The sequence below is a fragment of the Leptodactylus fuscus genome, chromosome 2 (assembly GCF_031893055.1).
Source record: "Leptodactylus fuscus isolate aLepFus1 chromosome 2, aLepFus1.hap2, whole genome shotgun sequence".
Lineage (NCBI taxonomy): Eukaryota > Metazoa > Chordata > Amphibia > Anura > Leptodactylidae > Leptodactylus > Leptodactylus fuscus.
Window position 1 is genome coordinate 62,986,694 of NC_134266.1, and position 23,530 is coordinate 63,010,223.

A 23,530-nucleotide genomic window follows, 5' to 3' on the forward strand; every position below is an offset into this window, starting at 1 on the left:
CATTGGAGAGAACCCAGAGACAAGTAGTAGTTACCGGAAACAGCTCTCACAGTGCTAGATGACTCCTCCAGGCCCTTCTGCAGTCGTTGTCAGCTGGTGAAGAGTTAAAGGGGTTGTCAAGACAAAATTAGACAACCCCTTTAACTTTTAAATCAGCTGGGGGCAGTGAAAAAAATTAACCACGTCAGTTTTGGAAATCGCAGCATGTCCACGCTGTGGTCTTTACTGCAAGGTGGCCATAGGATTCGCATCCACTTTGCAAGTGCTGTAAAAAGTTGCGAATTTTCCCGCAGGGTTTCCAGCCCGTGGGGCCCAGGCCTTAGGCTGAGGCCCCACATTGCAGAAATGCAGCTTTTTTATTGCAGATTTTGTTGCGTTTTTTTGAGCCAAAGCCAAGAATGGATACAAATGGAATTGGAAATATATAGGATGTCTTTATACTTCTAACTTCTGCTCAATCTAGTCCTGCTTTTAGCTCAAAAAAACGCAACAAAAACCCTGGCCTTATACAGATTTTGTTGTGTTTTTTGTTTTGTTTTTTTGAGCCAAAGCCAAGAGTGGTTACAATAGGCTATAAAAAATGTATAGGAAGCTCGTATACTGCTATGTTTTGCTCTCTCCATTCCTGGCTTTGGCTAAAAAAAAAAAAAAAAACGCAACAGAATCTGCAATAAAAAAATGCTGCGTTTCCACAATGTGGGGCTTAGCCTTATTGGTTTGGAAAGCATTTCAGACCTGATAGATGTCATTAAAGCTATTATTAGGGTACATTCACACAGAGGAAAATGGCCCTTTACTTGGCGCTGAATTTTCCATGCTGAAAAAAAAGCCTCCCATTGATTTCGATGGGTTCCGCTAGCTTTTTCCTCACGTATCACATTGAAAGCGATAGGAGAAAAGCCTCCCATTGATTTCAATGGGGAGCGCACATATGCCGGCACCCATAGAAATCAATGGGAGCTGGTTATTACGCGCTTATTCTGAACGAGTTTTACGTTCTGAATGAGCAGAGCTCCCTATGGGAAATTTCTGACTACTACACAGGATCCAGAATTTTTTTTATGGGTGTATTTTTTTTCCACCTTTCTGTAGATTACATATCTAGACTAGAGAAAGATTGAGCTAGATTTGCTACATCATTATATTAAATTCTAAATCTCTTATAAATAAGGCGCAAAAATGCACATATTGGAGGAGCTTTTCAGAATGAGTAACCTAGCTGCGGGTGTTTCCTAAAGGCTGCATTTCATATAATTGTTGTGTATATATTATTTCTGTGTAATTTTCTGTAACAAGCTCTTGTTTGATCTAACAAATCTGCTCCATTTCCATATATAATATATTCATAAAATCCATTGTGTTAATGGTACTGCAGTAACACAAGGGATTAGGTGCATCAAATGCTTTATATTATCTATTTGACATGTGCAGCATTATTTTATGTTTTCAGACATTAATTACAATGATAGCTCATCTATGTGTCAGTAATCTGCCTATTCATTTAGGGAAATAAGCTCTTTCGCTATTCTTGTTGGTAATGAGTCAAAAGGATAAGAAAACATCAGGCAAGGCTACGAGGGCAAGTCAGCAAGTTTCAAAATAAGCAAACAGAGCAGGAAGTCAAGGAAAAAGACTGATTTATTCATTGAAGGGAGTCGGCTATAGGTCATTGGGTTCTGTGCATTCTAGAAGCAACACTGCTGACTATAGGACTTGTTCATTCTATACATCTACAACTCTGCATTTCCATATTTCTATCACATTTAATACAATTAATATAATAAATATAATATTGTTTGTGTTGAAGCATACATTGCATCTTTATCTATCTAGCCACAGATAGATAGATAGATAGATAGATAGATAGATAGATAGATAGATAGAGATATAGATAGATATAGATTGATATACGACATATCAGTCTAAATAAATTCCACCCCGGGTGGTGTAAAACCATGGGCAGAACTAGAATCTGTGAGTTGGACATGGTATTTTTTTTTATTTTATTTTTTTACTTTTTTTTTGTTTTGTTTATCTATTTTTTTTATATACATTGGAACCCCCAATTTGGTCATAATAGACTTTTCAACATTTTTTTTTTTTTTTTTTTTTGCTGATTTTCCCTGTAACTGGAGCTGATACAGTCTCCTCTTGTACAGTGCAGAGCTGAAGGTCCTGTAGTTCCCAATATCCTGCAGATCAGATCATCACTGGGTCGCATGGGGATCTACTATATGGCAGCTCCCATATCTGTATATTCAATGGTAAAAAATCCTTCTTTCAGTGATGTTTAGCAGTTTAGCTCTCCAACATCCAGCTCTCTTCTTTTGAACTCTGCAAAGATGTACAGGTACATCCTTGCAGAGCAACAAAACAGCATGTGTACATTAATAGTAACATGCTGCACTTTGGTCCACTTTGCTGAAATGTAGCATACCATGTGAAATTATGCCATTTGTTAGCATGACCACTGCAAAACAAAGTGCATAATGGCTACACTATGCAAATTGATGCACTAGATGCACTATATTAAGAGTGTGGCACCATAATTGTTAGGTTTCACATCATTCCTGTACATAGGAGGTTGGAGAGATCATCTACTTTACTGGAGGTTGCTCTTCTTAAAGAAGTGGTCTTTTGGACAGATTCCGCTATAATAAGATTTTCATGTCAATAATAAGGAATAGAAAGGATATGCAGACTATAAAGACATCCAAAATCTGACTCTAATGTCTCTGCCTGCTCAGGCCTCTGTACCGCTCTCTGCTCACATGCTGCAGTGCAAGAGGCGTAGCAAGTTATTATTCCTTGCTATTATTCTTGTATTTTGTGAACACTACCCTATTCCCTCACCTCTGTAATTGATTTTTCATGACACCCACCTCCTTCACTTTGGTTTCCTTCTTCTCCTCTAATAGTTAATCTTCGCCTTACCTGCGTGATTGACAGCCTATCTACCAATCAAGTCTAGGGTGGTTCATCAACCCACACAGTTTGCAGGCTATTGAGACTCTGTCCTTGATAAGCGCTTCTCTTTCTATTGTATTATTTACTGACTTCTGACTTTTGGCTTTCCTTGTTTCTACTCTTTCGGATTGTGATTTGGTACTGTTTTTCTCCCTGATTTGACTTTGGCTCGCTGACTCTGCTTCTGTGTTGTTTTGTCTTGTCCTGTGTAACACTAATTCAGAGAAGGGACTGTCGCCTTGTTGTCCCTGTCATTAGGACAGTTGTGACAAGTAGGTAGGAACATGGGCTGAGTTGAGTTAGGACTCACTGTCTGTCTTTCCCTTCCTCCCATGGTTTCAGCAACAGCATTGGGAAATTGGTCAAGAAGAAATTCCCTTAAACTGACATTATCAGTGCATAAAGAGAAATAAAAGAAAAAAAAGAAAACTAGGAATATCTTTACCCCAGCTCCATGCTGGATATTTACTTTGTTTATAGTATCAATAGGGATACAGGTGCCGTCCCCGTTTGGGTGAAGTTAGGGTCCCACCCCTTTTAGTAGTAGATAAGGATGAACTTCACACTTGGGTATGCATTAACCAATCACCATTTTATTCAGTAAAGAATGAGTAAACGTTTTCGGTCTTCAAAAGACCTTCCTCAGACTCTACGTAAATACAAAATAATACAGTGTAAGATTCAAAAATGCAATAAACAAAATAAAGAAACGACGAACAAAATAAATGAAAAACCAAAGAAAATTGACCTTCCTTGTTGTTGTTTGTCTTGTCTGCATTTTGTGTTTCACGTATTTAGGAAGGGATGGTCTCCAAGTTTTCGTCTATCACTTAGGATAGGACCGGCAAGCAGGAAGGGACAGTGGGGGGTTTCAGACCAGGGCTCATTGTCTCTTGTGCCCCTTCCTCCAGGGTTCAGCAGCTACTGGGGAATTGCTCTTCTTGCAATTTGCTAACACCCAGGGTCTTTTTTCACCATACTACTGTATATATGAATACTTGCAGAAGCACCAACTGGGTAGTGAAATGGTTAATCCTCTCCTCCAAGTAGCAATTTTTCTGCTTCAATGCAGATCAGAAGAAAAATCGATCGAAATGTTAGAGTGAAGGGAATCAGCATTTATTTTTCTGCTTATTTTGTTAGCGGATGACATTTGAACCTGTAATGAAATCTCACAATATCAGGCTTGTTGTAATTGCTAATCAGACTGGCCCTTCACCTGAGAGAAGAATAAAGGTGAGCTATATTGCAGCTGAACCGCAATTTCTTATTTTATTTTATTTTTTTTAAATATCATATGTTTCCCTAAGGACATTGTTATCAGGATGAAAACATGTAGGAAGCTCCTGAATCTCTCTCTCTGACGTCTTCACATCGTCTCACGACACAGAGCTGAGGTTTCTTACAAATGATCAGTGAATATCATTTCCCTTGGATACATATCCCCAGATTACAAGTATCAGGATTGTCATACAGCTCCCCATTTTATGGAAAAAGGGGTTTGTTAATCTATTAAGCATACGTATGATTAGACAAAAACTCATATTACATCTGCCTTCTCTGCACTAATGGCATGAAGAAGATCAGCCCATATAGGCAGGGTAAGTCCCTTTTCCCAATGCCCTGTCAATCCTCTCCCTGCTTAAAATGCTTGCACTATTGCAGACTAACCTCTAAACTAACCAGTAAACTATATCTGAAGTGACCTCAAATATAGAGAGCTCAGGTACCTGGTGAAAGCATACACCAGCTAGGAGAAAACACTGAAGATGTCCTAGCACAAATGGGTAAAGAAGTTATTCGGTCACTTACTCGACTTGGATGGGTGGGTGCTTAGATGGTCAGGATAAGTACTGGAGATGAAGTCTTGCAGTGCTAGGCAGATGCCCCTATGTTAATTCTAGGAATGTTGGGGAAGTGTAAAAACTATGCTGTACACAAATATGCAATTGTTTCAGTAGGATGACTTTTGCTAAAAATTCATCATAAATTATGATTTATTTGAAGATTAAAGGGGTAGTGTAAAAATCTCATTTCCATTTACTTTACTAGGGAATTCTGAAATTATAGAAGGGTCCTCTATTCAGGATTCTCATCTCTTGGCCAAAGTTTACAGTGCTTACAAAGGGTGTCCATCACTCCGTCGGACCTATCCTGTCCACTATTACACTGAAAAGCCATTGATGTGGTTGGGCACTGTGTAATATTGAGTTTCCCCTGTAGTGGCACTGCATTGAAATAGGACACTTACTGAGATCTGACCCACACAGTTTAGAACAGACAGAAGGACACATTACGATTTGCTTATTGTTAATGGAGCTTTCTAACAAATATGGAATGTCCATACTGGAGAACTTGTTTAATAGGGATTTTGTTGTCACCTTCAAACTGCAGTTTAGATTGAGCATAGTACAATGTGGACATGGCTCTGGCATGTTATACAAATACCCAACACAATGGAGTGAGTGGAGCTGTGACGTTTAATGGGATAATTGTAGTTCTAACTTCATGGATGGGGGGACTAGAATTGACTATTATTACAGAGGAAGACACAGTGGACCATATTGAGCTAAATTTTGGTTATTTTGTGCAAAGTCTATCTTAGTTGACAGTTATTTCATTACTTAGAGGATTGCCTTGTGTATCTGGCTCCCTTCCTTTCACACCCTGATGTGTCTAATGGTTCATATAAATAATGCAGTAATACCAATCTCAACCTAGAACTAAGGTTTATTGTGATCTAAAGTATGGATGGGATTATGGATGTGGCAGGATTATACCATATTTCCTTAGGGATAGTGAAAATGATGTGTAATGTCTAGAGATGAGCGAGTAGTGTTCGATCGAGTAGATGTTCGATCGAATACTACGGTATTCGAAATACTTGTACTCGATCGAACACTACTAGCTGTTCGAAGTTTAAGGTTCGATGCAGAACCAGCATTGATTGGCAGAATGCTATACATTCTGCCAGTCAACACTGGTTCTTCTCTTACCTTTCCGAAGTCTTCTCTGCGCTGCGTCCCCGCGTCTTCTTCTGGGTGGAATTCACTCTGCCTAGGCATCCGGTCTAGGCAGAGCTGACTGCGCATGTGCGGGCATTCACGCGCATACACGTGCATGCACATTCGGCTCTGCTCAGGCATCGGTCCTATGCCCGCGCATGTGCAGTCGACTCTGCCTAGGCCGGATGCCTAGGCAGAGTGAATTCCACCTGGAAGAAGACGCGGGGACCCTGCACCGGGAGAAGACTTCAAGCAGAATCCAGCCCGACCGTCACTCGTGGACTTGGTAAGTATAATTTTAACGAATTTTGCGTACTCCTGAAAGGAGCATTTCCCCCCATAGACTATAATGGCGTTCAAAATCTGTTCGAACAGTCAAACAGTGTGCGGCTGTTCGAATCGGATTTCGAACCTCGGACATTTCAGTGTTCGCTCATCCCTAGTAGTGTCCTAAGGATGTTCTTATGATCTTCCAATGATGTCCTTCTGATCTTTAAGATGTTTCTGTCTGCTTGCATCATATATATACTGCAGTTATGGGCTTGGTTGTAGCCTAGTATGGACATTAAATAATCTATATGAATGGATTTATTAAAGTATAACTATGTCTTGTATACTTGGTGCTTAACTGTGTGTGTTCTTAGGACTTGAGATTATTAAATATAACCAGCTATTTGAGCTAAGTCCATCCATCCAATGTGTCCCTCCACTGGTGCTAGCATTTCATGGAAAGGTGTGCCGTAGAGCTGTAGCTAGTATCTGCATCGTATGCCCTTCTCCCACTTAATTTTGTTAGACGGTAATGAAGGGGGGGGGGGGGCATGTTAAGTAATTGGGGATTGACAGTCCCTCTTTTTGCAGACATTGTTATGGGACGTATCTCGTGTTTTAGTGTATTGGATGGGTTTTTTTTTATTAGTGTTGCGTAATATTGGCCTGTTTTAGATGTATTCATTAAAAGTTAAGTTTTAAAAGCATTTTCCACATTTTCTGGTCTAAATATATCCTAAAAATAGCCATAAATAAAAAATTCCTTGCCAACTCCTTTACATGGGCTGAACACCTTAACACTGATTTATCAAGTTCTCATTCTCATCTCTCTTACAGAACAGAATTCTACCTACCGAGGATGCTTTAGAGCCCCAGAAAATGGAACGTATCTATTCCCTGCGTCATTTCTCAACCTCTCCACTGATATGTGCTTTGATTTCTGTTCTGCAAAAGTAAGTGAATTTTTCATATTATATATATATATATATATATATATATATATATATATATATATATATATATATATACAATTTCATACCTACTGATATACAAGTGCTCAAACTATGATATATGATTTAATGACAATTCCATCACATTAAAAGTATTCACTGTAAGTAAGAACTAAATTTTATGGTGTTGATCACTTCTGTATTAGAAGAAAGTAGGTCAGAGACTTCCCTCATTTGTACAATTCCTTTTAGTTTTAAAACTAGATCTGAACATATCACCTTCCCAGATTTATACATTGGAATAGATCGTCAAGGATATGTATCATACCATGAAATTGAATATGACAGAAGAAAATATTATTAAACTTACATTTTTATTGATTTTTTTAATTAACATTTTTCATTTTTATTGATTTTTTTTCCATTTTTTATGTGACTACTAGAGATGAGCGAACAGTAAAATGTTCGAGGTTCGGTATTCGTTTCGAGTAGCCCCTCAATATTCGACTACTCGAATCGAATATCGAACCCTATTCTAGTCTATGGGGGGGAAATGCTCGTTTCAGGGGTAGGCATCATTCAATCAAATTATACTTACCAAGTCCACGAGTGATGGTCGTGCTGGATCCTCCGAGCAGTCTTCTCCTTGCAGCGTCCCCGCGGCATCTTCCGGCTCTGAATTCACTCTGCCAGGCATCGGGCCTGGGCAGAGTGAATTCAGAGCTGGAAGACGCGGCAGGTAAGCTGCACGGAGAAGACTTCTAAAGGTAGGAGAAGAACCAGCATTGATTGGCCGACTGTATAGCATTCGGCCAATCAATACTGGTTCTGCATCAAACTTTTACATTCGAACAGCGAGTGGTACTCGATCGAGTATGAGTATTTCGAATACCGTAGTATTCGATCAAACACCTACTCGATCGAGTACTACTCGCTCATCTCTAGTGACTACCCTCATAAAAATCATGAAATATTTCTGTTTTGAGATTGGTTTCTAAAGCAGTCTCAATGACTTGATATGTCTGGGTGTCAGCTGCTCATCTTTGCTGTGTAGACCAGGACAGATTAAACAGAGGCTGGAGGATTTAGTGATACCTCTATTGAATTAACGTTTTATTTGTAAAAGCAGTAAAATATAATAAAAACTAAAATATTGATATGGTATAGCCGTAATCTAAATGACTCATCGTACAAAGCTGCCATGTCATTTTTAATGGAGAGTGAACGCCATAAAAACAAAATGCAAAAAAGTATGATAGACTTGTGTATTATCTCACATGTAAATAAAAAGTTATTATATGTACCCTAAAATGGTGGCAAATGAAAGTACAACTTGTCCCGCAAAAAATAAGCCCTCACATAGCTATGTAGGCAGATAAATAAAAAAGCTATGAATTTTGGAAGACGGAGGGAAATTATGAAAAGAGTTGCTGAGCATTAACATATAAACTACACTGCGTTCTTAAAGGGCTAAAGGCCCCTACATGGCACCATCATTGGTTTGGGAGGTATTTTGGACCTTTAAAGCATAGCTTTCTCCCAGCCAGCGATGCCGTGCTATTTTCTTGGAACGAGGAATGATCATCTTTGCTCTGTGGATTATTTATAGGATACAGTTAGTTAATGGTATCCGCATCCATAAGTCTCCGTCATGTACTGTAAATCTGACATGTGTTAATTAGGGTTGTCCGCTGACACAGGATATTTACCTAGTATAGACACTATAGTTCACCCATTAGGTCAGCCGAGAAGTCAGTATTTTTCATAGAGGTCATATTATGAGGTTGTTCTACAGCACATTGTACTGTATATAAAATAATAAAGATATATACGATAACAAAAAACTGGCAACTATAACAAATGTTTTGCTAGCAGAGGCGGACAGTAATTTAGCTCGTCCTTTACATCACGAGCAGCAGGGCTGTGCTTTCTCCTATACGTAATTAGAATACCAATGAGATATCTCTTTTTAATTGCTTGCCCCCGAACCTAAGGAACAAAATATCAGTTAATCATTTGGACTGAAATAAATGATCAAATTATTAAGCATGTATTCCTTACTAAACCAGAGTTAAAGGGATATTAAAATTTCAGCAAAAAAGTTTTTTTTTACTTGTATCATTAGTTTTGCAGTAAAGTTTGTATATAAATGCTTCAGTCTTTTAGATCTCTGCTTGCAGTTGTTGAATGGAAACCAGACACAATCAGTAGTAGTATGGGGTGCAGATTTATAGTGTACAGGTTTCCCTACGATAGCAAACTAGGGAATTACAGGTTTACAAAAATATCAAAAACACTCACTATGAAATGTCCAACATTTATATTTTATAGTAACCAATGGGAAAATTAAAGGGGTTCTCCATCATTGTAAAAATATGGACTTTTTGGGGCAACATGGGGGCTCAGTGGTTAGCATTGCAGCCTTGGAGTCCTGGGTTCGAATCCTGCCAAGGACAACATCTGCAAGGAGTTTGTAAGTGCTCCCCATGTCTGCGTGGATTTCCTCCCGTATTCCAAAGACATACTGATAGGGAAAAATGTACATTGTGAGCCCAATATGGGGCTCACCAATACAACTGTTGTGACTGGTATAGTAACTGAGCTTTATTAAAGTCAATAAGACTGAGTTGCAACACCAGTAACAACTTTTTTTTAGTGGTGCATAGCTAGTTTTGTAAGGAAACAGCCATATTTGTCCCTACTACTCCATATCCCCAAATCATACCTCACCTCCTGTGTGCTTGATCCAGTCCCATCCTCAATTTTACTTCTTTGCACTCACTCGGCATTAACCATCAATACAATTTTATGCAAGAAAAAACAGCAACATTTAGTCACATATTTGTCACATGGTGTCACTTAGACCATCCCCAGTGACGCGACGTCCCTTTCCTATGAAACCTTATAAAAGTGTCTAAAACACTTGATAAACATGGCTACAGACAATTTTGGGAACAAACTTTGCTAGAATTCTGACACATTTTGCTTAGTAAATCGTCCACTCTGTATTCTTAGCTAGCTATATTTTATGAGCCATATGGTGAAACCACTAGCCATGTCTATGTTTTAGCAAGCTTCCCTTGAATAGGACAGTATACAGTATTCTGTAGACACAACTATATTATATTCCATTAGGCTTTCCTGTCTCCCCATCAACAATTTGATGATATAGATTATTTGCAGGGTGGGAAAATATATGAAATTCCCAATGGCCCTGAATGCTATTAACAGAACAATCTGTCACATTATGGGGATGCCATGTATTCGTATGGAATATGATATGACCGGTTGTTGAGCAATCTGCTGTCCTGTGCTGTTCATTTATAATTTGATGCAATGTTTATATATATAAAAAAAATAATAATAATAATAAAAAAAATCTCAATTTGATATCAGGCCCTTCTGCTTTACCCCACATGTGCAGGATCCTCTGTGAGAGCAAAACATTTAAAGTCATTTCATGCAAAGTAGACTATATTTTTTCCCCTACCCGGTCCCGATATGTTCGTATAACCAGTTTTATAACAAGTTTTTTTCCCAGGCGTTTGATGCACTCAGTGGCTTTCTTATTAAGATGCATATCACCATCTGCTAATCATGCAGCATTCTCTGGTGATGGAGCTGCATATCAAAGTATAGTTTTGCATTTCATTTCCTATCTATTTGCATAGCATATTTTTACAAAAAATAAAAATATTCATATGCAAAGTATATTTGCACTGGATGCTCAAAGTGTAAATATATGGAGGATTGGAATAGGCACAGCAAATAATAGAAATATGAGTTTTGCCACATAATATACATGTGTAAAATTTATACAGTGAGTGGAGGGAATATTATCATCTTCAATGCAGGACCAGAATGTAATCATGGAGGCTTACAAGCAGATTGAGGACCAGTGGTAGTAATATAAATGGTACAAAGTGATCCCGATCTATCATTGCTGGCAGGATCCTGGATAAGACCTTGTTGTTACATTTTACCATCAGAAGTAAAGTTTAGAGATGAGCGAACAGTGTTCTATCGAACACATGTTCGATCGGATATCAGGGTGTTCGCCATGTTCGAATCGAATCGAACACCACGTGGTAAAGTGCGCCAAAATTCGATTCCCCTCCCACCTTCCCTGGCGCCTTTTTTGCACCAATAACAGCGCAGGGGAGGTGGGACAGGAACTACGACACTGGGGGCATTGAAAAAAATTGGAAAAAGTCATTGGCTGCCGAAATCAGGTGACCTCCATTTTAGACGAATAGTGGATTTCAAATCCGGGTCATATGAGAATGTGAACTTTGTGACTATGAGACAGGGATAGCTGTACAGGCAGGGATAGCTAGGGATAACCTTTATTTAGGGGGGAATGTTATTAAAAATAACTTTTTGGGGCTCTATCGGGTGTGTAATTGTGATTTTTGTGAGATAAACTTTTTCCCATAGGGATGCATTGGCCAGCGCTGATTGGCCGAATTCCGTACTCTGGCCAATCAGTGCTGGCCAATGCATTCTATTAGCTTGATGAAGCAGAGTGTGCACAAGGGTTCAAGCGCACCCTCGGCTCTGATGTAGGAGAGCCGAGGGTGCACTTGAACCCTTGTGCACCCTCAGCTCTGCTACATCAGAGCCGAGGGTGCGCTTGAACCCTTGTGCACACTCTGCTTCATCAAGCTAATAGAATGCATTGGCCAGCGCTGATTGGCCAATGTATTCTATTAGCCTGATGAAGTAGAGCTGAATGTGTGTGCTAAGCACACACATTCAGCTCTACTTCATCGGGCTAATAGAATGCATTGGCCAGCGCTGATTGGCCAGAGTACGGAACTCGACCAATCAGCGCTGGCTCTGCTGGAGGAGGCGGAGTCTAAGATCGCTCCACACCAGTCTCCATTCAGGTCCGACCTTAGACTCCGCCTCCTCCGGCAGAGCCAGCGCTGATTGGCCGAAGGCTGGCCAATGCATTCCTATGCGAATGCAGAGACTTAGCAGTGCTGAGTCAGTTTTGCTCAACTACACATCTGATGCACACTCGGCACTGCTACATCAGATGTAGCAATCTGATGTAGCAGAGCCGAGGGTGCACTAGAACCCCTGTGCAAACTCAGTTCACGCTAATAGAATGCATTGGCCAGCGCTGATTGGCCAATGCATTCTATTAGCCCGATGAAGTAGAGCTGAATGTGTGTGCTAAGCACACACATTCAGCACTGCTTCATCACGCCAATACAATGCATTAGCCAGTGCTGATTGGCCAGAGTACGGAATTCGGCCAATCAGCGCTGGCTCTGCTGGAGGAGGCGGAGTCTAAGATCGCTCCACACCAGTCTCCATTCAGGTCCGACCTTAGACTCCGCCTCCTCCAGCAGAGCCAGCGCTGATTGGCCGAATTCCGTACTCTGGCCAATCAGCACTGGCTAATGCATTGTATTGGCTTGATGAAGCAGTGCTGAATGTGTGTGCTTAGCACACACATTCAGCTCTACTTCATCGGGCTAATAGAATGCATTGGCCAGCGCTGATTGGCCGAATTCCGTACTCTGGCCAATCAGCACTGGCTAATGCATTGTATTGGCTTGATGAAGCAGTGCTGAATGTGTGTGCTTAGCACACACATTCAGCTCTACTTCATCGGGCTAATAGAATGCATTGGCCAATCAGCGCTGGCCAATGCATTCTATTAGCGTGAACTGAGTTTGCACAGGGGTTCTAGTGCACCCTCGGCTCTGCTACATCAGATTGCTACATCTGATGTAGCAGTGCCGAGTGTGCATCAGATGTGTAGTTGAGCAAAACTGACTCAGCACTGCTAAGTCTGCATTCGCATAGGAATGCATTGGCCAGCCTTCGGCCAATCAGCGCTGGCTCTGCCGGAGGAGGCGGAGTTTAAGGTCGGACCTGAATGGAGACTGGTGTGGAGCGATCTTAGACTCCGCCTCCTCCAGCAGAGCCAGCGCTGATTGGCCGAATTCCGTACTCTGGCCAATCAGCACTGGCTAATGCATTGTATTGGCTTGATGAAGCAGTGCTGAATGTGTGTGCTTAGCACACACATTCAGCTCTACTTCATCGGGCTAATAGAATGCATTGGCCAGCGCTGATTGGCCGAATTCCGTACTCTGGCCAATCAGCACTGGCTAATGCATTGTATTGGCGTGATGAAGCAGTGCTGAATGAGTGTGCTTAGCACACACATTCAGCTTTACTTCATCGGGCTAATAGAATGCATTGGCCAATCAGCGCTGGCCAATGCATTCTATTAGCGTGAACTGAGTTTGCACAGGGGTTCTAGTGCACCCTCGGCTCTGCTACATCAGATTGCTACATCTGATGTAGCAGTGCCGAGTGTGCATCAGATGTATAGTTGAGTAAAACTGACTCAGCACTGCTAAGTCTGCATTCGCATAGGAATGCATTGGCCAGCCTTCGGCCAATCAGCGCTGGCTCTGCCGGAGGAGGCGGAGTCTAAGGTCGGACCTGAATGGAGACTGGTGTGGAGCGATCTTAGACTCCGCCTCCTCCAGCAGAGCCAGCGCTGATTGGCCGAATTCCGTACTCTGGCCAATCAGCACTGGCTAATGCATTGTATTGGCTTGATGAAGCAGTGTTGAATGTGTGTGCTTAGCACACACATTCAGCTCTACTTCATCGGGCTAATAGAATGCATTGGCCAGCGCTGATTGGCCGAATTCCGTACTCTGGCCAATCAGCACTGGCTAATGCATTGTATTGGCTTGATGAAGCAGTGCTGAATGTGTGTGCTTAGCACACACATTCAGCTCTACTTCATCGGGCTAATAGAATGCATTGGCCAATCAGCGCTGGCCAATGCATTCTATTAGCGTGAACTGAGTTTGCACAGGGGTTCTAGTGCACCCTCGGCTCTGCTACATCAGATTGCTACATCTGATGTAGCAGTGCCGAGTGTGCATCAGATGTGTAGTTGAGCAAAACTGACTCAGCACTGCTAAGTCTGCATTCGCATAGGAATGCATTGGCCAGCCTTCGGCCAATCAGCGCTGGCTCTGCCGGAGGAGGCGGAGTCTAAGGTCGGACCTGAATGGAGACTGGTGTGGAGCTATCTTAGACTCCGCCTCCTCCAGCAGAGCCAGCGCTGATTGGTCGAGTTCCGTACTCTGGCCAATCAGCACTGGCCAATGCATTTCTATGGGGAAAAGTTAGCTTGCGAAAATCGCAAACTGACAGGGATTTCCATGAAATAAAGTGACTTTTATGCCCCCAGACATGCTTCCCCTGCTGTCCCAGTGTCATTCCAGGGTGTTGGTATCATTTCCTGGGGTGTCATAGTGGACTTGGTGACCCTCCAGACACGAATTTGGGTTTCCCCCTTAACGAGTTTATGTTCCCCATAGACTATAATGGGGTTCGAAACCCATTCGAACACTCGAACAGTGAGCGGCTGTTCGAATCGAATTTCGAACCTCGAACATTTTAGTGTTCGCTCATCTCTAGTAAAGTTTCTTCAGTCTTCAATATTCTTGGTGTGAATTATTATATTATAGGTATTATTATGACTGAGTTCCATAAATTTGTAGTAAGATATGGAAATTCAGTCACATAATACTGTGATGGTTTATTATGTAAATTCTAGAGGTGCCTGGATGCCTTTATTAAAAGTAAACATATTTGGAGGTTTGGGTACTAAATTTTTGGAGATGGGATGCTGATGTAGGGATTTATTCTTATTGCCATAATGCAGTAGGAAAGGAATTTTTTCACCTAATATGGAGCAGTTGACTTTTGCCTCATGAGTGTATTTTGCCTTCTTCTGGATCAACATCAGGGGTGTTACTACCAGGGTAGCAGTGGTAGCAGCTGCCACAAGGCCCAAAACATTAGGGGCCCCAGAGAGCCCCTGATTTTTTATTTTTTTTAATAGGCCATTAGCTGCTAGTGTAACACCTGTAGGTAATGGGCCCTATTTACTTACCAATTCCCCGCTCCTGCTCCCGGCTGCCTGTGCTTCCCCCTCTGAAGATGTGGCTATGTGCAGGAGCGGAGATCGGTAAGTGAGGCCACGGGCCCGCGAACCCCAACAAACACTGCTATCATTATATGCTGGAGTCTTTTCAAACCCCTGAGTATTATGATGGGAGGCCCGGGGGAGGGAACCTGAAAACACTGTTACTTATCTCTCAAGGGTTCCAGCAAGTTTCAGGCCTGTTTGCTGACATCCCAGATGTCACATGGGCCCGGCCTGCGTCATTATGCGTCGCGATGCAGACCTGGCTCACGTGATGTCTGTACCAACTCCCCAAAATCAGCGGGGAGTGTGATGGAGCCCAGGAGAGATAAGTAACATTGTTTTTTTTTATGTGCTCAGGGGCCACTATGGGGTATAGTAGTGTGTGTAGATGCCAGTATGGGGCATAGTAGTAATATGCATGGGGGGGTGTTCGGTTGGGGTCAGGTTTGCCTTGGTTGGGCTCGATGGACATCTATCTTGATCAACTTTAGTCTGAGCTCCCCTTTTATATGTTTATCATTTGCATACAAATCTATAGAAATAATCCATTCTTGTATATTGTTTATTGTATATTACAAAATACATTATCATAGTATATACTTACATGCCTTAGTATTTCACAATACAATAGATATATTAAGTATATTAAGAAAGATGAGAAATACATAATGAAGCATACTATACACAAGAGAGACAAACTCTTATTTGACGCTCTCTTCTTCCCTTTGTCGTGCATCCAGTGCTATACAGAGTCGTCCTTGTTTTTTCCCGATGCTGTTATTGTCACCATTGTGTTTTCCGTATTGTTCTGCTGCCTTTATTACACATCTTCCTGATTTACAAAAAATATTTCCTTTTCTGGGAAGTAGGGATGTCTAGTAACTGTATTCCTCACTAACTGTCCTTGTACAAACTTTAGAGTAGGAAACTTGTGTGTGAGGTCGGAAGCCTGGATGGTCTCTACTAACACACAGGATTTCCTATCCTCATCCTTCTTAAGATCTTGTTTGTTGCAAGGTGGGCTATATTGTAACAAGGCGACATTTATATTTCCTAGTTAACTGTGTGATCTTTGGTGTATATATACTGTCAAACATAAATGTGAGATTCAGTCACAACGTCTACTTTTCACAAAAGAAACTCTGTGCTGCTGTGAGGATGTGGTTAAAAAGAACTATCAGATCTCTGGACAAGTCTGTTTTTATTAATATTTACATTCCCCATAGTATAACCATTCAGGAGCACTTATTGTTCTTAGAACTTTGTGCTGTTTCTTTGTTGTTCCTACTATAAATGTATGACTACATTGACAGTCGGGTGTTAATGTAAGTAAAGAGCATTATATTGTTATCAGAGGGGGGTCTCTGCATTATCTTACTATCAAATTAGTGCTGACTATGCAGAATACAGTGCTGCTTTAATGTTACGTAAAATGGTAGTAGGTGGCCCCTATTAGCAAAACTGTCCCAATTTTGGGTGTAGTCCCATTGTCCAGGGGCATGTTAAAATTTCAACTCTATTTGCACCCCAGGACACAGATAGGGTTGAATAAAATGAAGAAGGAGAAAGCTGTCAGTTTCAGCATTTACCATGTGATCCCTACTGCCTGCAGCATAATTCAGATGACACAATAAGATGATTTCATTATACTGAGAGGGCTACTGTAGGGGCATAATACTAAGGGCCATTATATTGTATGAGGAACACAAAGGCGGCATTATACTGTGTGAGGACATTTAGGGGCATCATACTATGCGAGGACCACTAAAGGGCATTATACTGTGCGAGGACACTTAGGGGTATGATACTATGCGAGAACCACTAAACGGTATTAGGGGGAGTTCACACGATGTAACGTGCCGCATGATCTGGCATGTATACGGCGTGTGAGAGTTTGCAAAATCACGGCCTCAAAATAACGCGGCGTATACGATCCTAACTCCCATTGAAATCAATGGGAGCGTTTACGGCACGCAAACTCTCATATGCCGTATACGTGCCATATCACGCGGCACGTTACATCGTGTGAACGCACCCTTATATTGTATGAGGAACACAAAGGTGGCATTATACTGTGTGAGGACGCTTAGGAGCATCATACTGTTTTGAGGGATCTCTGTTATTTGAAGAGAGGCATTATTACACTACAGGGGCACAAAAGGACTGGTAGGAATGGGCAGGGGTCAAAGAGGGCAAACAGTGCCTGCTAAATATGCCCTTTAAATGCTGGAATGTATGCTTAAGAGGGTGATGATGGTGGGATGATTTAGGAACACACCCCTATGATAAGGATAAAGGTGATGCCTAGTTATCATTTTTTCCCCCATTTTTAGGAGGACTGCATGAGGCGTATTATAGATGTATTGTTTATATTATATTTGTACTAAAGGGTGTTCATATACTTTACGGTTGTTGCTAAAGGTGTCATCCCATTTGGACAACAATTCGCAGATGCACTAGAGATCGGTTGAGCATCGTACTGCTTAAACAGTGCGCCATAATACAGAACGTCATCCCTGTAACAACCCCTGCAGAAACAATGTGGTATTACATAGCATCTGTTTAAAAAAAATGTTACCTATTCCTGAATCCTTTAGAACAGGGATAAGCAACCTTCGGCTCTCCAACTGTTGTAAAACTACAACTCCCAGCATGGTTACTTGCTCTGCTGTTCTTGGAACTTTCATGGAAGTGAATGGAGCATGATGGGAGTTGTAGTTTCACAGCAGCTGAAGTGCAGAAGGTTGCTGACCCCTGCTCTAGAAAGGTAATTCTTTTTGAAGCAGTATTCCAGTCTTGTTAGTAGGGGGCAGTGATGAGCCTAAGAGAATAATGGACAACGGGTCTTCCAAAGGAACAGTATGGCTAGCTAACCTACCTAACCAAAAAGTGGAATTAGTTGGAATCAGACCATCCATTGCAATAATTTTGATAAATCTCTATTTATTGCACAATTTTTATATCAACTTAAATATTCGGATATCATTCAATGGACGCCATTTATGTATACTGTACTAAATTAGCTTATTGAGTCCTTCCGACATAGCGGTAACTTGGGTATTAGAAATGTAGTGTCATGTCCAATATGGTTTTAGAATCACCGAGACACAATAAAGAGTTCATTAATTGTATATCACTGGTAAATCATTAACTCGGAAAAGAAAATGTGTGTGACGTTAAAACCATAACAAAGGCTTTGATATACAATTTCCTTATTTCATTCCCTTGTGAGTCACATGTAATTGCGCATGTGAATTCATTTTAGAAATCGCCCTTGGACAATGCATAATATGGTTAACTGATATACAGACATTCATTAAAAGAAAGAAAATCCATCACATTTGCTCATTCCTGCTTCAAGGAAAAATGCAAATGATCACTTCTTCACTATAGTTACACTGTAATATTTGGGGTTTTATTTCACACCCAAATTTTGTAGAATAGAATTATTTATTTAAGACTGTATTCACACTGGCTTTTTTTTTTGTTTTTACCAGTCTATATAGGTTTAAGATTCTGTTCTGTGGTCATATAGTGAGTCTATTTTAGGTTTTTATGGCAGAATGGTAAGATGTGGCACTCATAGGCTAAAGCCCCACGTTGCAGAATTTTTATTTATTTTTATTTTTTTTTAGCAAAGTAAGAAGTAGCTTGAAAAGGAATAGAACACATAAAGAAAGATCTTAGACATTTCCCTTCTGTTAAATCCACTCCTGATTTTGGCTTAAAAAACTGCAGCAAAATCTGCAACAAAAAAGCTGTTTTTCTGTAATGTAGGGCCTAAGCCTTAGGCTTTTTGGTCACTGCGAAACACAAGTGTGAAAATGCAGTTTTTTTTTATAAACTAAGCAAAGTGATTGAGATTTCATTTAACCTCATACACACATGGCATAAAAAAACACTAGGGAAAACACACTGGTGTTCATTTCTTGAAGGGGTTTTCCAGGCATTTTTTTTTTTTTTTTTAAAAAGGTCTGTTTGTGCTATTAATGGTTAAAAGTGCTCCAATATACTTTTATGCAGTGTTTTGAGTGATTTCTGGGTTTCATAGGGAGCTCCTGGCATCTGCTGCATTTGTTTACATGATGTCAGCTTCTTGCTATGTAGCTTCCTGCTTACTTTCCACATTACCTGCTGTCACTGTTCCTACCCTCCTTTCACTATGCTACACCCCCCTCCCTGTGTCCCTAGCTAAGCTATCCCACCCACTACTAGCGCCCGCCCCTCTTGTCTCCCTAGATAAGCTATCCTGCCCACTACTAAGAATTCCCTCCGCCCCCCAGCCCCATCGTATGATACTTACCTATCTTCCACTCTATGAGATGGCTCCTGATTTTTCCTTCACTGTGCGCAAGCTGAAGTTGCTGTGCGTTGACCGGAAGAACCTGTGAGGCCTGCCAGTGGAGATGGATTTCCATCTCTACTGTACATGTCTCATAGCCAACTCCAGACTGTGCAAGTGTTTGAAGAGAGGAAAAGGGGAGGAGCAGTTCCTAGACAGGAAGGCTGTTAAGTATTGATGGGGTTTTGGGGTGAGAGTATAGTTGACATTCCGTTTCGGAAGTGGTGAAACGGAACATCACTGGATTATTAGAAAGTGTTTCGCCCCAGTGATATGGGTAATTATAAAAAAATTTTAATACAAGTAAATTAGAAGTTAGGCATGGGGAGCAGGTTTAGTTTAGGGGTTAATTTATATTTTTTCCTGGTCAACCCATTTAAAAACACAGCAATAATTCTAACAGTCAAATCACTGTATTTTTTAGACTTAAACTGCTATCATCGACTTAGGCTGCATTCACACTGCAATGTTTGGTCAGCGAGCTGCCCTATCTTGCCACGGATTCCATGGCTGATTCAGCCGCGGTGTCTGCGCCCATTCATTTGGGCATAATCCATCGCAGAATGCCGCGACGAGATGTCAGTGCACTGCACCGGCATCCCGTCGTGGCAGCCGCGACGGAATGTTTACACGGAACCCTGTGTGAACTAGCTCTTAGGGTCAATGCACACAGAGTTTTTTGGTTCTGATTTTGACACTGAATCCACCTCAAAATTAGCCTCCAAAAACAGCCTCCCAATAGTTTTATGTATAACCCTATGTATTCCGCTAGTTTCTTTTTTCCGCTAGCAGATTTTTTCTTCTAGTGGAAATAAAAAAGCAACATGACTAGAGATGAGCGAACAGTGTTCTATCAAACACATGTTCGATCGGATATCAGGCTGTTCGATGTGTTCAATTCGAATTGAACATCACGTGGCAATCTCCAAAAAAATTTGATTCCCCTCCCACCTTCCCTGGCGCTTTTTTTGCACCAATAACAGCGCAGGGGAGGTGGGACAGGAACTACGACACCGGAGGCATCGAAAAAAATCGGAAAAAGTCATTGGCTGCCGAAATCAGGTGACCTCCATGTTAGACGAATAGTGGATTTCAAATCCGGGTCATATGAGAATGTGAACTTTGTGACTAAGAGACAGGGATAGCTGTACAGGCAGGGATAGCTAGGGATAACCTTTATTTAGGTAGGAATGTTATTAAAAGTAACTTTTTGGGGCTCTATCGGGTGTGTAATTGTGATTTTTGTGACATAAACTTTTTCCCATAGGAATGCATTGGACAGCGCTGATTGGCCAGAGTACGGAATTCGACCAATCAGCGCTGGCTCTGCTGGAGGAGGTGGAGTCTAAGATCGCTCCACACCAGTCTCCATTCAGGTCCGACCTTAGACTCCGCCTCCTCCGGCAGAGCCAGCGCTGATTGGCCGAAGGCTGGCCAATGCATTCCTATGGGAATGCAGAGACTTAGCAGTGCTGAGCCAGTTCTGCTCAACTACACCGTGTGACGGTCAGCCCATTTGATATAGCAGAGCCGAGTGTGCACACTCGGCTCTGCTACATCAGATGTAGCAGAGCCGAGGGTGCACTAGAACCCTTATGCACACTCGGCTCTGATACATCAGATGTAGCAGAGACGAGTGTGCATAAGGGTTCTAGTGCACCCTCGGCTCTGCTACATCTGATGGGCTGACCGTCACACGGTGTAGTTGAGCAGAACTGGCTCAGCACTGCTAAGTCTCTGCATTCCCATAGGAATGCATTGGCCAGCCTTCGGCCAATCAGCGCTGCCTCTGCCGGAGGAGGCGGAGTCTAAGGTCGGACCTGAATGGAGACTGGTGTGGAGCGATCTTAGACTCCACCTCCTCCAGCAGAGCCAGCGCTGATTGGTCAAATTCCGTACTCTGGCCAATCAGCGCTAGCCAATGCATTCTATTAGCCCGATGAAGTAGAGCTGAATGTGTGTGCTTAGCTCAACTACGCCGGTGGAGTAGTTCAGCTAAGCACACACATTCAGCTCTACTTCATCGGGCTAATAGAATGCATTGGCCAATCAGCGCTGGCCAATGCATTCTATTAGCGTGAGCTGAGTTTGCACAGGGGTTCCAGTGCACCCTCGGCTCTACTACATCTGATGTAGCAGAGCCGAGTGTGCATAAGGGTTCTAGTGCACACTTGGCTCTGTTACATCTGATGGGCTGACCGGCACACGGTGTAGTTGAGCAGAACTGTCTCAGCACTGCTAAGTCTCTGCATTCCCATAGGAATGCATTGGCCAGCCTTCGGCCAATCAGCGTTGGCTCGCCGGAGGAGGCGGAGTCTAAGGTCGGACCTGAATGGAGACTGGTGTGGAGCGATCTTAGACTCCGCCTCCTCCAGCAGAGCCAGCGCTGATTGGTCGAATTCCGTACTCTAGCCAATCAGCGCTGTCCAATGCATTCCTATGGGGAAAAGTTAGCTTGCGAAAATCGCAAGCTGACAGGGATTTCCATGAAATAAAGTGACTTTTATGCTCCCAGACATGCTTCCCCTGCTGTCCCAGTGTCATTCCAGGGTGTTGGTATCATTTCCTGGGGTGTCATAGTGGACTTGGTGACCCTCCAGAGACGGATTTGGGTTTCCCCCTTAACGAGTATATGTTCCCCATAGACTATAATGGGGTTCGAAACCCGTTCGAACACTCGAACAGTGAGCGGCTGTTCGAATCGAATTTCGAACCTCGAACATTTTAGTGTTCGCTCATCTCTAAACATGACCTTTCTTCAGTCGGATTCCGCCTGAAAAAACCAATGGGAGTCAATGGGAGACAGAAAAACCTTTAGTGGTTTAGCAGTTTTTTTCAAGGTCCATACACCGTGCTGGATGGAAAACAAAAAAACAAAAACTAAACTAAAAACACCTCAAAAAATGCTCCAAAAACCACTACAAAAATTTTTTTTCTAATTCCTGAAGCAGATTTTTTCCTCTCCAAATTCCACGACAAAAAAATATCTGTGTATTGACCCTAAGGGTAAGCTCACACATTTTTTTCAGGAGGATTTTTGAGGAAGAATCTGCCTAAAAATTTGGCTAAAAAATGCCTCTCAACTTTCCTATTACTTTCAATGGGTGTTAGGGTGAGTTCACACTGAGTATACGCCAGCTTATTATGAACGTAAAACACGTTCAGAATCAGTGGCGTATAAAGCAGTTCCTATTCATTTCTATGGGAGCCGGCATACGAGCGCTCCCCATAGAAATGAATGGGCTGCTTTTTTCACTATGAGAACTCCCATTGAAGTGAATGGAAAGTGCTCGCGTGTACGGCTAGCTCTGCTCATGCCGAGTCGTACACGCCGGCACTCCCCATTCACTTCAATGGGAGTGCTCGTAGTGAAAAAAGCAGCCCATTCATTTCTATGAGGAGCGCTCGTATGCCGGCTCCCATAGAAATGAATGGAAACTGCTTTATACGCCGCTGATTCTGAACGTGTTTTATGTTCAGAATAAGCTGGCGTATACTCAGTGTGAATGCACCCTTAGGCTGGAGCCCCACAAATACCATAAATGCCACGATTTGGCCACAGCAGAAATGCTGCAGTGAAAGCCGCTGCGTAATCCCCTTTAGATTAGCATATGCAATGATGAAAGGAGAACATTTCACCATACGGGATACACAAGGCTATAAAGAAAGTGAGAACTACAAATTAATGATCACAAAAATAGTCAAAATGAGTTGAAAAATGATGTTTTTCCTCCCTTTGATGAACCATTGTTATAGATGAATTGAGATTTATGTAAAGGGCCTCTGAAATTATTCCCTCAAGCCTTTAGTGTCATAATGATTGACATTTCTAGATTTATAGGCTTGTCTATTATCTCATGAGGACGGCAGCTTTGTGCATCCATCTGTGAAGAAGAACATACTTGGAGCTGGGAGAAAGCTTCTGCATATGATATATGAAGGCAGAGGGAATGGTGCTCCCCTTCAAGCAAGGATTAAGCCCCACTTAGCAGATAGCTGGTAGACGTAGAAGTGGTCA

The 23,530-nt window shown here is 41.9% G+C and overlaps 1 protein-coding gene across 2 annotated transcripts in view; it reads left to right on the forward strand.

Annotated features, from left to right (window-relative positions):
- The window catches only part of WSCD1 (WSC domain containing 1), a 169,809-nt gene that overhangs the window by 96,057 nt on the left and 50,222 nt on the right, over positions 1–23,530 (forward strand). For both annotated transcript variants that reach the window (XM_075263845.1, XM_075263846.1), the window contains exon 5: positions 7,080–7,195. In XM_075263845.1, the coding sequence (XP_075119946.1) occupies positions 7,080–7,195 (116 nt within the window). The remainder of the gene's footprint in view (positions 1–7,079; positions 7,196–23,530) is intronic.